Here is a 14,871-nt window from a genome sequence, read left to right as displayed (position 1 = left end):
TGTTGGGAAATTAAATATGTGTATATTAATAGTAACGAAAAATATATATTATTCTTATTCACCTTACTAATTAAGACTTTTTTCCTTAGTGCGTGTGAAGATGTATAGTCTTTATCTTGATATGATTTTGAAAGGAAAATGAAGCTCCCTAACAAAAATTAGTTATAGAAAATTTAAAACTAATCTCCTCATATAAGTTCCATGTTCGTAAACACCTTGAACTTACTATGAGAAAAATATTATCTCAAGACATGCACACTATATTCAAAGTCTTTAATAAGTGGCATTTCTAGAAATTTTATACTTTTCAAATAAAGAGATGCATTTACTAATTTCAAAGAAGTACAAGTACTTCAAACTCTAATTGTTAATTTTTACATATAATACATAGAAAAGTTGTCTAATGGTTTGTGAACTCATGCTAATATCAAAATAAAGAGAGTGTAATTTTGAAATGCTCATGCTACAATCTCAATACATGATTATTCAATAATTCAATAAATAAAATTTTGAAATGTTTTTATATATGTAATATAATGTGAAAAATATCCAATTTTGTTGGCTCAAACTTAGACAATATCTAAGATTTCTTTCCCCTACTAGTATGTTATTGGTTGGCTACCAATGCACATAATGCTAAATTAATAGTACGGATTGAATCAATTCACCCACTTAACATTTGAGTTTTACAAACTTTCTAACTAAGGATAAAATTTCTTTATAATTTGATATACTATTCTCACAGGCCATTGTAAATATTCATACACAACTAGTCTTTTTCTTTGTTCCAAACAAGGGGCCTTTTGTTTAATATTGCACTTCCATTTTCCACATTAATGAGAGGATCCAATTCATCTTCTCTTGCCTACAAATTTCATATAAAAAGAAATCAGAAACTAGTTTCTCATATTGAATAACCAATAAAAAAAAGCAAGTGAATACGAACAAACCTGTGATGCTTGTAATGCAGTTTCAGCTGCTTTTTGTTGATTCTCAAGAATGCTAGAGTACGAATATAAAAGCATCCCAACCATGGCCACCAAAATTCCCAATATGTTCCTCCAACTAAAAGGGTCACGAACAATAATGTAGCCAAAAGCTAATACAAGACATGTCTTAAGATGTCCAAGAACCTGATAAGTGACTGGAGATGTCTTTCCAATTACAAGAAATGTACTAAAGTTTACTGAGATAGAAATAAGGCATGAGAGAACAATGACAAACTGCAATACATAAAATAAAAAAGCAAAAAATTCATTAGTAAATTGGAGGATTTTGATTTCAACAATAAATAACACATGAGGAGTTATTTTAATCTCACCGTGACTTGTGTAGTGTACTTGAAATAAAAAACATTTAGGTCAGTGAGAACTTTATCCAAATATGGCCCGATTATCAACAAGGTTGCTGCTTGATAAGGACATGTTTGATATAAAAGTTGAGTAGAAGAAACTTTAAACTTTTTCTGGATCGTATTTGTCATCTGAAATGTGCTTGTTAAGATCTTAACAAGATATTATAATAAACACACAAATGAAAAATTCTAAAAATAATCATTTTTTCTAATGAACTTAAAAGGATACAATTTGAGCAACACAAGTTGTTATCACTGCTAGAAAAGATAAGAAAGATCCTAGTGCATTAAGCTGCAAATCCGTAACGGTTGCAATTCCAACACCGAAAAGAAGAATTGCAAGGGAAAATTGTATTCTTCTACTGCAGATATAGAAACATAAAGAACTATTAGATGCCTTGAAACATTAACAAATGACGAATGTGATGAACCAATATAGAAATGAATCAAGGATAAATAAGACCTGAATTTCTTGCCAAGGAAAAGGATCTCCAGAAGAATGGTACATGGAATTATTGCTAGCTTTGTCATCTAAATGCATATGAAATAAAGTTTATTCATAAAACCTTGAAAAAAATTCTTGAACACAATAAAGACTTAAAAAAAATCACCTGATAGAAGCCAACAGAATTGAAACCCAAGCTCAAATTCAAAAGTCCAATTGAAGTTCCATTGAGAATTCCAAATCCCATCACAGCTTTTTGATCAAACGGCTTGTGCTCAAAAAGTCTCATTTTTAGTGCCACATGAAGAGAACAAAATGTAACAAGAAGATGCCAACTTGTCAAAGTTGTAGCTGTAGCATGAGAATCCACAAAAAATCATTTGGTATTTTATCAACATTTTGAAACAATCAAAACCTTAACAAACTTACCGAAAATAAAATGTAGTGAACTCATCAACGCCTTGTTACAAATGACAATGGACACAGATGAAACCACCGATAGACTCAACGCACCGATAGTCCCCAACTGAAATTTTTCTCCCTCTCCCATCTTCTTCTTTGTTATTCTGAAGAAAAAATTATGATAAGGTGATGAAATTTTATTGCTATACAGAAAAATAAATCAGATAATCAAATGACAAGGTTAACGAAACCGAACCAAAGAAATGAGAACTGGAGTTAGGTGACAATGGTTGGGGTTTGTGAAGGTGACAATGCTTGGGGTTTGTGAAGGTGGTGATGGTTGTTTGTTGCAATTTGCAAAGAGGAGAAGAGAATTAAAAAGTTTAATTTTAGTTTCAAACAAATAAAAGCTAATTAATATTCAACACTAATTTTTGTTGAAACTTTACTAAAATATTCTTGGTTTTGCGATGCTCGCCTCACTTTTTTCATCTCAAAATTGATGATAGGTGAAAATATAGTGATTCAGGTTTAGGTTGCCATAATCTCATATAAGATATACTCACAATCAAACCCCTAGATTTATGCCGGATATATTTTTTAAAAATGTCTTAAATTTTATTGAATGCATTTAATTTTTATTGAATGTATATGATTTTATCTGCATTTTTCATTGTTATTTATGTATGATAATAATGTATTTACATGATTTTATTCAATGTATATGGTATATTTGGGTGTCATGTGCCCATGTCATTCATGCAGACTTTAGTCTTTGTATATCTCAAACTAAATAAATGTGATTCATTTATTAATATTTTTTTAGAATTATAAATAATTTAGTTAACATATGTAATATTTTATGCGGCGACAATAATTTTTATGAGTATAAATCAAATTTGTTATTCTTAACGCTTAAAACACATACAAAATTGCAACAACTATTTATTCTAGAGGATTGTCGGATTAATTTTGTTATCACTTGTTCTAACACTTACTTTTTTAATGGATGAGATACATGTGAATCTCTCACTTTAGAGTGAGTTAACATAAAGTGATGATACTCATCTTTACTTTAAACTTTGATGTTTTTATAAAGCAAAAATTATTTGTCCTGTGTATGTAACAATGTTATAAATATAATTACAAAGTATCTACTATATTCTAAGAGTGATTAATCTTTGCTAAATATTTATTAGACATAAAATAATTTATCCTATATAAATGGTAGATTTCTACTTATCACAAGGTGTACAAAGAATAGATCTAAACATCGCAAATATAAAAAACATTCAACACCATTACACTATTCAAGGAGAACTTTGCAAATCATTATGGTTCTATATGACTTAAGAGATTAATCTCTCTTACTGTGCATAAAAGATATTCAATTTACTCAAAACTATTTAATAATCATTTTTAGACAAATTACTAGTCAATAAATAAATTTGAAAGACGAATATTCATGTATTAGAAAGTCAAAGGTGAGACTTGACTTGAAATCTATGTAAAATCGGATGATCATGTGTAGAATGGGTCGTGTAACCATCTACTAGACTGACACTCATGGAAAGGGCAATACTTATCTTTATCTTGGCAACATGGAGAGTTATTTGAGCACTATAAAAATGAAATCGTTCCTATCCATCCAATTTGTGTAAAAACACAAATGATTGTTACCATGGACAAAGTTTACAAATGAGCATTCAATCTTGTATCAAAACTTGAAAGCATTGTGGAAAGTCTAAGTGTTATCAATAGCCACATTAAGGGATAAACCAATCCAATTTCAAAGATGTAAATGTTCACTACACCACCCCCATTGAAATTCACACTCGAGGGAATCCATTCCCGTGCACACCATATATAAGCTCTGATTAACAATGTCATATTTTAAATTTATAACTTATGTCTTATAGTTTACGAATTTATATGTTAAAAAAGATATATTTTAGACTTGGATTCTCTTCTTCAATTTCTTCTCTCAAACTATCTCATTCATAATTTTATCTCTATCTCTTTCTTACATTTTCTCTCCTCTTACTTTTATTATATTTTATTAATTTATTTATTCTATTACACTTGTTTTAGTTGAAGGAAAATGAAGGATGAAAAGAGAGGATATACAGTAAATTTTCCTTTGGTAATCTAGATTGGAAACTCTTATCAACCCATATTCTATGGTTTCTCGAGTCTTTAAAGCAAAATATTTTCCTCAAGGATAGTAATTCTTAGGTTTGATTTTTAGTCATAATCCAAGATATATTTAGCATACTATAAGGATTTCCCAGATAATGTTTAAGGAAGGACATCATTGGAAGATTTGGGACAACTATTCTATTAACAATTAGTTAGATGCTTGGTTTCATGGTGAGGGTAGTTATCAGGTTCACACACCCCGTCCTACCTGTTTTCATTATATAGTAGTAAATCAACCTATAGATATCATTATAGGTAATTGGAAAGAACCAATTATTATAACTCTCCCTATCCATAGATATGTGAATAAAATTTTAAAGATCTCCTTTTTGAGATTAAATAAGCCAGATGAAATTATATGGAGATTTGATAGCACATATGATTGTAGTTTCAGAAATGGATATAGAGTGCGCGCAAAGTGTTTAGTCAATAAAGATGATTTAAAAGTCCACGAGTAATTGAGAACGATTGTGGAAACTATTTACCTTACCAAAAGTAAAAAAAAAAATTGTGGAGACTAGGAAGGAAATGCCTCCCACAATAGGAGAATCTTCTAACAAAAGGCATAGTTTGTACTCCAACTTGCGTGTATTGTGGCCGAGATACTAAGAACTCATAGCATATTTTCATTGTTTACCCTGATAGTGTATGATGTTGGAAGAAAGTTTCTCTTTGGTTTCCTTTACATAACCTAATGCTCTTAGCCGATGACTTTTAAGATGTTTTTTTGTGTGCAGTTTTTAAGTCATTTTAATGATGATAAAATTTCCATGTTTTCTATGATAACATGGAGTATTTGTAAAAAAAAAGGAATCTAAAGATTTGAGATGACAAATATGATTCTGTTAAATGTGTCATTATTTGGGTAACAAATATGCTTAGCTTATGGAGACATGCTAAAAAAAATCAAATGACTCAAACCGGGTTAAGTACTCCATCAAGTATTAATTAGAAACCTCCCCCTCCGGTTCTTTCAAATGTAATGTAAATGGTGCCACATTTCAACAACAAGCTTGCTCGTGTATTGGAATCCGTGTGCGAGATGATATTGGTTGTTTTGTTATGGCTAAAACATATTGGTGTCACATGAATCTTCAAGTAGTAGAGTGTGAAGCTTAGAATTTTGTATATTATGCTACAGTGGACTATGATAATGGATTTCGCAAATGTCATTTTCGAGTCAGGCTGTAAAAAAATGGTTGATGATATTCATCAAGTAACTTATAATAGATTAGAATATGTGAAATTATGTTCTTCGGATGACAAGATGTCAAACACAATTGTTGTAACAATGTGTATGAAAAATATAATGCGTAACTGACACAATAAAATCAAAAAATAAATAACACAATAATTGGTAACCCAATTTGGTGCGAAATCACATACATTAGGAGGGAATTGACCCAATGAAACCGGTCAGAATCAGTGGTGGTCATGGTGGCCGTTTCTCTTAGTCTAGGGGAGGAGGTCGCAATGGTGGTAGAAATCATGTGCAGTGCCAAATTAGTGCTAAAATAGGTCATGATGCTAAAGTCTGCTACTACAGACTCACTGTTCATCCTTCTACTGGTAATCAGTGGCGTTCACCTATAGTGCCTATGGCTTCTCCTTGGTATCAAGGTGCTCCTTCACAACAAGCTCCTAACTAGTGGTATCCACCCCAGTTTGTTCAATGGTGTGCACCTGCTACTGCTGTTAGGCCAGATAAACAAGCTCAAGCCTATGTTACTGGCTCAAATGCAGGTACAAGTCCATCTGTCTCTTCTCCTTGGCATCCAGACTCAGGTGCTACTCACCATGTCACACACTCTGCAGAGAGTTTTCTGGACAATATCTCTACTTCAGCTTCAGACCAAGTGATCCTTGGCAATGGTCAAGGTTTGTCCATCACATCCATTGGCAACACATCCTTTTACTCGCCACACAAACCACACATTACACTCACATTGAAGAATCTATTGCTAGTTCCTAATATTACTAAGAATCTTATCTTTGTCAGTCAATTTGCAAAGGATAATAGTGTTAGAACAAGATTTGTTCTGATCAATTATCTTAGTTTTGATGATAACAATAATATGAATTTTGCTTAAGATAATATGGTACTCTAATCCAATGCAATTTCCTTTTCAGGAAATATATAAAGAGTACGCATAATTCAGCGCTCAGAAGCTTTGTCTCAAAGGGTTCAGCATGCAACATCAGAACATGGTCTGGCAAGACATCAGAAGATGGTCGAAGCAGAATCAGAACATGGGTCTATGGAAGCATCAGAAGAACATGAGATCAGAAGCACTGAAGTTCTGATGGTATCACGCTCAGAAGCACTTCAAGGTCAGAAGATCAGAAGATGCTTTGCACCAAGCTGTTTGACTCTGATGATACTCAAACGTTGTATTCACAAACATCAGATCAGAAGGAAGTACAAGTGGCAAGCTACGCTGACTGACAAAAGGAACGTTAAAAGCTACTATAGGCTACGTCAGTAGACACAGCGTGAACAAGGCTCGAGGTAGTTGACAAAAGCGTATAACATTAAATGCGATGCTGTACGGAACACGCAAAGCATTAAATGCACTCAACGGTCATCTTCTCCAACGCCTATAAATATGAAGTTCTGATGAGAAGCAAGGTTAACGATTCTGCACAAAAACAACTTACATTAACTTGCTGAAACTCTGTTCTACTCAAAGCTCAGAATCTTCATCTTCATCAAAGCTCACTACATTGCTGTTGTAATATATTAGTGAGATTAAGCTTAAACGTTAAGAGAAATATCACAGTTTGTGATTATAGCTTTTAAGAAGCAATTGTAATACTCTTAGAATTGATTACATTAAGTTGTAAGGAACTAGAGTGATCGTGTGGATCAGAATACTCTAGGAAGTCTTAGAGGTTATCTAAGCAGGTTGTAACTAGAGTGATCGTGTGGATCAGAATACTCTAGAAAAGTCTTAGAGGGTATCTAAGCAGTTGTTCCTGGAGTGATCAGTGTGTGATCAGAAGACTCTGGAAGACTTAGTTGCTGACTAAGTGGAGAACCATTGTAATCCGTGCGATTAGTGGATTAAATCCTCAGTTGAGGTAAATCATCTCTGCGGGGGTGGACTGGAGTAGTTTAGTTAACAACGAACCAGGATAAAAATAACTGTGCAATTTATTTTTATCTGTCAAGTTTTTAAAGCTACACTTATTCAAACCCCCCCCTTTCTAAGTGTTTTTCTATCCTTCAATTGGCATCAGAGCGCCGGTTCTAAGGTGCAAGCACTTAACCGTGTTTAGAAAAGATTCAGGAAGAGAAAAACGCTTCAGTAAAAGATGGTTGATGAAACTGCAAAGTCTACACCTGCATCTACATCTGGCTCTGCTGAGCAACACAACAGTAACAATGGTTATACTAGACCGCCGGTATTTGATGGTGAAAACTTTGAATACTGGAAAGATAAACTGGAAAGTTACTTTCTTGGTCTAGATGGTGATCTATGGGATCTTCTGATGGATGGTTACAAACATCCAGTAAATGCCAGTGGCGTAAAGCTGACAAGGCAAGAAATGAACGATGATCAGAAGAAGCTTTTCAGGAATCATCATAAATGCAGAACTGTTTTGCTGAATGCTATCTCTCATGCTGAGTATGAGAAGATATCTAACAGGGAAACGGCCTATGACATATATGAGTCTTTGAAAATGACTCATGAAGGAAATGCTCAAGTCAAGGAGACCAAAGCTCTCGCTTTAATCCAGAAATATGAAGCCTTCAAGATGGAGGATGATGAAGACATTGAAAAGATGTTTTCAAGATTTCAAACTCTTACTGCTGGATTGAGAGTTCTTGACAAGGGATACACCAAGGCTGATCACGTAAAGAAGATCATCAGAAGCTTACCCAGAAGATGGGGTCCTATGGTGACTGCATTCAAGATTGCAAAGAATCTGAATGAAGTTTCTCTGGAAGAGCTTATCAGTGCCTTGAGAAGTCATGAAATAGAGCTGGACGCAAATGAGCCTCAAAAGAAAGGTAAGTCTATTGCATTAAAATCCAATATCAAGAAATGCACTAACGCTTTTCAGGCTAGAGAAGAAGATCCTGAAGAATCAGAATCTGAAGAAGAAGATGAACTGTCCTTGATCTCCAGAAGGCTAAATCAACTCTGGAAGAACAAGCAAAGGAAGTTCAGAGGCGTCAGAAGTTCAAAGAAATTTGAACGTGGAGAATCTTCTGATGACAGAAGATTTGACAAGAAGAAGGTCATGTGCTATGAATGCAATGAGCCTGGACACTTCAAGAATGAATGTCCAAAACTTCAGAAGGAAAATCCCAAGAAGAAGTTTCATAAGAAGAAAGGTCTTATGGCAACCTGGGATGAGTCAGAAGATGATTCAGACTCTGAAGATGAGCAGGCTAACTGTGCGCTGATGGCGACAGAAGATGACGGATCAGAATCTACATCAGAATCAGATTCTGAAGAGGTATTTTCTGAACTTACTAGAGATGAGTTAGTTTCCGGTCTAACTGAACTTCTGGAACTCAAGTCTCAGATCAGTCTCAAATACAAAAAGCTGAAAAAGCTATTTGAATTTGAAACAAAGAAGCTTGAGTTGGAGAATTCTGAATTAAAAGAAAAACTTTTAAAATTGTCCAATAATGTTGGATCTCCTTCTGATTCAGAAAAATCCACTCCTAGTCTAAACCATATTCTGAAAGAATATGATTTAAGTTTCAGGAAGTTCTTATCTAGAAGTATTGGCAGAAGTCAGCTAGCTTCTATGATATATGCTGTGTCTGGAAACAAAAGAGTCGGCATTGGTTTTGAGGGTGAAACCCCATACAAACTTGAACCTGTTGATGAAATGAAATTCACATACAAGCCATTGTATGATCAGTTCAAGTATGGCCACTCCCATGATATTAGGCACACTTCACATGCTCAAAGTTTTCACATAACACACACCAAAAAGCATGTGACACAACCTAGGAAATATCATGAAACTCACATTAAAAATTATCATGTTGTTTCTCCTATTGCTTACAATGTTAAACCCAAGTTCAATCAGAACTTGAGAAAATCTAACAAGAAAGGACCCAAGAAGATGTGGGTACCAAAGAAAAAGACTATTTCTTTTGCAGATTCTCTTGGCGACAAAGAAGATAAAAGTCAACATGTCATGTCACCTGGACTCAAGTTGGTCTCAACACTTGAAGGGAAGAAGGACTGTCTTCCAAGTTCTGGTACTTAAATATGTTGAAGAAACTATGTTCGTAGGAGATCAGAAAAGAAAGTTTATTAGTCTTGGAACCATCTGTTTTGTTTGTTTCTTAAGCAATGATGTTTCGTTCTTGATTATTCTGAATGCTCTAAATGCTACAGAATATACAATATTGAAACATTGATTGTGGACGAATCAATAAATATCTGGTTTGATGATAAACTTGTTTTTGATGAAACAAAGCAGCTTAAGAATTTCTGCAGAAACAGTTTTGTCTTATCAGAAGCTGCAGAACAAAGAAGTGAATCTCCAGAAGCTGTGTATATCAGAAGTAATGGATCAGAAGATCATTCAGATTTATATCAGCACACTTCAGAAGGAGTGTTTCCAGAAGAGAAACTTGATCAATTCAGAAGCAGTGATTGGAATCAGAAGGTGTAAAGCCTATCAAATATTTCACACCTGTCATCCATTATCTGGTGATGAACACGTGTCTCTACGGTCAGTACGAAGCGTGCAGTTGAAAAGACGCCGACCTAGGTAACTGTTTTAAATCATTTCTTTTACCACGATCTCTCTCCTCACGTCACTCGTCATTTAATGAAAATGATTTCTTTTGATTCTGAAACTATTCAATTTGTTTATTTATTCTTTTTCATTTTCTAGTTTATATTTGTCTCCTTATATTCTTTTCAAATCATATCATACATCTTTTTCGCTCCCTTGTCTCTCTTTCTTCTTGCATTCTCTCGTTTGAAAAGTTCTTAGCCGTTTTCTAAAACCCTAATCGAAAACCCAGTTCGCTTCTCTTGCTCGTTTTTGTTCATTCTGCATCCATGGCTGCCTTCTCATCCCAAAATGCTGAGTCATCTGTTCCTCATCATCTCCAAGAAGAAACTTTGCAACTTACTCCTGTTGTTGCATGCTCTATTCCCAAGGACAAATTAGAAGTTCTATGTGAACTTATTGTTGATTTTGACAACCTTGAAGAACATGGATTTCATCTTAAAGAAGACATCATCTTTCAAGGATGGACCTCGTTGTTTGCTGAGTTCGTTGGCCCAGTTTATCCGGATCTTGTCAAGGAGTTCTGGGCACATGCTGTGGTTGCTCCAAAATCAATACTTTCTTTCGTCCATGGAAAGTTTGTTGTTATTACTGAAAACATCCTAAGAGTGATGTTTGATCTGAAAAACCCTGAAGGGGCTTTTGAGATTGATAAAAGGGCAGTTTGGGAAGATGTTCTATCCACTCTCTATCCAAATGTCAAGAAAACAAAACACGTCAAGGATTTGAGAGATGTCTACAAAATCTGGACAAAGATCATTCTTGGGTGTTTCTACCATAGGAAAGCAACACATGCCTCGGATTTCATCAGTAATGAGCAAAAGTATATTCTTTATTGCATTGCCACTAGGAAGAAGGTTGATGCGATCTACATCATCTTCAACCACTTGTGGAAAGCAGTAAAGGATTCCAGAAACGCTTTCAGAGAAAAAGGTGGAACAATCATTCCTTTTGGAAGGATTATTTCAAATCTTTTGGTGCATTCAAAGATTGTTGAAAGCTTGGAATCTGAAGGTATTGTGAAAGACCTTGCTGTCACATCTGGGGCTTGTCTGAATGCATTCACTTTGAAGAAGATGAAAGTAATTAAGACTATCAGTAAGACTCCTCAACCTCTTACTGATACAAGAATCAGAAGAGAACCAGTTCTAGCTGAATTCAAAACCTTCTTCAATAGTGAGGTACCAGAAGTCAGAACTAGGTATCTGAAGTCACAAAAAGAGGATAAAAGTCTTAAAGATCAAGAGAAAGGTGCTCCAATTATAGTGAATCGCAAGAAGGAAGAAAGGACCAAAAGAAAGTTTGATCATCCTGCTGCTACCACCAAGAAAGAAGTGGTCCCAGAAGAAGTCATTGCAAAGGTTGTTAAGGCTGTCTCTGCTGATTTTGAGAAGAAAAAGAAGGAAGCTGAGAAAAAGAAGAAGAAGTCAAATAACAATGCTGAGATTGTTGAAGTTGTTGAGAAGAAGAAAATCAGAAAAAGAAAGATGATTCTTCAAGAATCTGATGAAGAAAATGTCTCTCAAGAGGCTGAGAATCAACCAGAAGTTCTGGCATATGTCAGAAGGAAAGAAATCGCTAGCGGCAAAGCAAAGATTATTGAAGAGCCGAAGAGTAAGAAGCAGAAGAAGACTGAGGATGTGGCCAAAGCTTTTCTGAGAGGTTCCAAAGGTATATGCATTTCTGAACCTGATTCTGTTCCTGCTGTTCGTTCAGAAGTTGCACCAATAGAGGTTGTCCCTACACCTGAACCAGAAAAAGCCACATCAGAATCACCTGTCTTTGTCCATGTTCTTACACCTCCATCTTCTCCTATAACCATTCCTTCCTCTCCACCTACCATAAATCCTGTTCTGGATATACCACCCCTTCAAACTCTCTTTCAATCTCAACCTTCTCTCAATGCCACCCTTGAACATACTCCCTCCACCTCTCAAAACAATCTTTGTGATTCTCCTCTTCCAACCTCTGCATCACATGAGCAGCTGCTCCGTGATTGCAACTACACTCCCAAGCCTCGTCCTGAAGCTGAAGTGGTAGTGTTAGATTCTGATACTGAAGCAGAATCTTCTTATAGGTTGGATAGAGAACCTCATCCGTACTTCACTTCCAACCCTGCCTTTTCAAAAACCCAAATAAAATTCCGCCCTGTATATCCTATTGGTGTAGTTTTTGAAAACATAAAAAGGAATCTCAGAAGTATCTTTGATACTCTCAGAATTGCTGAAAGTTCTGGATTGAATGATGTTGCTATGCGGAACTTCTGGAGGATCTTTCGCAGAGAATCAGATGCTTTGTTTCTAGAACTTCAGAAAGCCTGTGTAGCTGCTGCCCCACGGCCTCGTGGAATTCTGAGGAATTATGAAGACTTCTGGTTTGCTAGTCTCAAAGGAAGACATCTGTTGGAAGAGAAGCCCTTCTTGGATGAGATGGAACAATTAAGACTGGCTGCTGAAATGGAAGCAAATCCATGCAGGGATATTGTTATCTTTATTCCTGATTATCCTGTTCTGCTCGGAGACTTCAAGACTCTCTTTGACTATCTGAGGGAAAACCCTTCTGAGAAAGATCCAAGCTTGGTCATTCCAGAAGTTGTTGATCCACCAGAAGTTAAGGGTCCTTCTGCTCCCAGGAATCTAGCTGCCATTCTTCAGGCACTTGAGAATAGAGACTCAGAAATTCCTGCAGCAGAATATGGAGATGCTTCTATGCAAGAAGCAGATGCTGAAGATCATGTTGCTGAATCAGATCCTGTTGAGGAAATCCCTGCAAATGATCTATCCATGGAAGCTACAGATCAAGTTGCTATTCCTGTGGATGAAAGCGGTGAAGCTTCTTCTGATGAATCCTCTCGTCTTGCAAGGACTCTGGAAGAAATTCAGAAGAGACAGGATGGGCAAAGCTCACTCAATACTGAGTATAGAGCTTTCATGGTGAGGCAAGATGGACACAACAATGAGGTTCAAGAGATGCTGGCCAAGATCTTGTCAAGGCTAGGGCCATCTTAGATTGAGTCTGTGTTGCTTCTTTTTTGTTGCATCTGTTTTTTGTGCATCTGATCTTACTTATCTCCATGTACTTCTGTACCTGCTGTTTGAACTTCAATGAAATCATCTTTTTCCTCCGTGTGTTTCGTTTTGTTTGTCTCTGAATCTTTTTTGTTTTTTTTGATGATATGACAAAAAGGGGGAGAAATATGTGATAAATGATTTGATTTAATCAGTTGCTTTTACTAACAAGAACTGCAAGTTCTATATGGTTTAAGTGTTTTGCAGGTATAAAGAAGTGAAGAGAATCTTTAAAGCAAACACAAGAAGCAAAACCATAAGAAGTGTTATTCTGTAAAAAGAATAAGCTCATGGAAACTGAAGCAAGCTGAGTGCTGTCAAGCTTCAGAAATCAGAAGCAAGAAAGAAGAATGAATAAGAAGCACTGATAATAGAATTTGATCCATATTTGTCTATTTGCTCTGACAAAATTCTATTTGCTCTGATACATTATTTTAGCCTATATGGCTCTGATACATATCATGTGTTCGAATATACATTTTATGTTCTGACTCGTTCATGCTGACTTTTGTCGTTTAGTTTTTGTTCTGTAACATTTCAGGATGTAGAGATGCTCTGATGATGCTCTGGTACATTCAACAATGTTCTGATACAAATCTAGCATGAAGTGATGTTGGTAGAAATTCAAGCTCTGAAGCTATCCGAGGGAAGCAGAAATCAGAAGCTGTGAATGTTCTAAAGATCCAGAAAACTCAAGTTCTGAAGCTGTCCTAAATGGAAGCAGAAATCAGAAGCTGTGAATGTTCTGAAGATCAAAGAAATTCAAGTTCTGAAGCTGTCCTAAATGGAAGCAGAAATCAGAAGCTGTGAATGTTCTGAAGATCAAAGAAATTCAAGTTCTGAAGCTGTCCTAGATGGAAGCAGGAATCAGAAGCTGTGAGTGTTCTAGGGATCTAAAGAAATTCTAGTTCTTAAGCTGTCCAATGGAAGCAGAAGTCAGAAGCTATGAATTCTCTAAAGACAGAAGCTTATGTGATCGTCTCTACCGAAATAATCAGGGAAGTCTTTTATTAAAGTTCTTCGAGTATTTATTTCAGGGGGAGATTATTTATCTCAGGGGGAGATTGTTAATCTCAGGGGGAGACATATTCATATGCTTATGCTATAGCTGTGTAATTTGTCTTTTGCCGTCTGCTCTTTCTGATCGCAAATTCATATCATTTATATATGTTTTTGTCATCATCAAAAAGGGGGAGATTGTTAGAACAAGATTTGTTCTGATCAATTATCTTAGTTTTGATGATAACAATAATATGAATTTTGCTTAAGATAATATGGTACTCTAATCCAATGCAATTTCCTTTTCAGGAAATATATAAAGAGTACGCATAATTCAGCGCTCAGAAGCTTTGTCTCAAAGGGTTCAGCATGCAACATCAGAACATGGTCTGGCAAGACATCAGAAGATGGTCGAAGCAGAATCAGAACATGGGTCTATGGAAGCATCAGAAGAACATGAGATCAGAAGCACTGAAGTTCTGATGGTATCACGCTCAGAAGCACTTCAAGGTCAGAAGATCAGAAGATGCTTTGCACCAAGCTGTTTGACTCTGATGATACTCAAACGTTGTATTCACAAACATCAGATCAGAAGGAAGTACAAGTGGCAAGCTACGCTGACTGACAAAAGG

The 14,871-nt window shown here is 35.5% G+C and overlaps 1 protein-coding gene across 1 annotated transcript; it reads right to left on the bottom strand.

Annotated features, from left to right (window-relative positions):
- Positions 1 to 493: 493 nt before the first annotated feature.
- On the bottom strand, positions 494 to 2,581 carry LOC131655555 (UDP-xylose transporter 3-like). Its single transcript, XM_058925401.1, has 8 exons — positions 2,458 to 2,581; positions 2,229 to 2,365; positions 1,966 to 2,150; positions 1,818 to 1,885; positions 1,584 to 1,716; positions 1,322 to 1,483; positions 951 to 1,223; positions 494 to 865 (listed from the first exon to the last, which is right to left on the bottom strand). The coding sequence occupies exons 2-8, from the start codon at positions 2,347 to 2,349 to the stop codon at positions 770 to 772; spliced, it is 1,038 nt and encodes a 345-aa protein (XP_058781384.1). The 5' UTR covers positions 2,350 to 2,365; positions 2,458 to 2,581; the 3' UTR covers positions 494 to 769.
- Positions 2,582 to 14,871: the final 12,290 nt, after the last annotated feature.

Source organism: Vicia villosa, linkage group LG3, assembly GCF_029867415.1.
Source record: "Vicia villosa cultivar HV-30 ecotype Madison, WI linkage group LG3, Vvil1.0, whole genome shotgun sequence".
Classification (NCBI taxonomy): Eukaryota; Viridiplantae; Streptophyta; class Magnoliopsida; order Fabales; family Fabaceae; genus Vicia; species Vicia villosa.
The sequence above is the reverse complement of the archived record's forward strand: the minus strand, read 5'-3'. Positions and strand labels throughout refer to the sequence as shown.

Bases quoted from the DNA above. Each gene is read 5' to 3' on its own strand.
- LOC131655555 (XM_058925401.1), bottom strand. From the start codon at position 2,349: ATGGGAGAGGGAGAAAAATTTCAGTTGGGGACTATCGGTGCGTTGAGT. The intron at 1,886-1,965 runs GTGATTTTTTTT...ATATGCATTTAG, and splicing joins ATTCTGTTGGCTTCTATCAG to ATGACAAAGCTAGCAATAAT. The intron at 866-950 runs GTTTGTTCGTAT...TGAAATTTGTAG, and splicing joins CTGCATTACAAGCATCACAG to GCAAGAGAAGATGAATTGGA.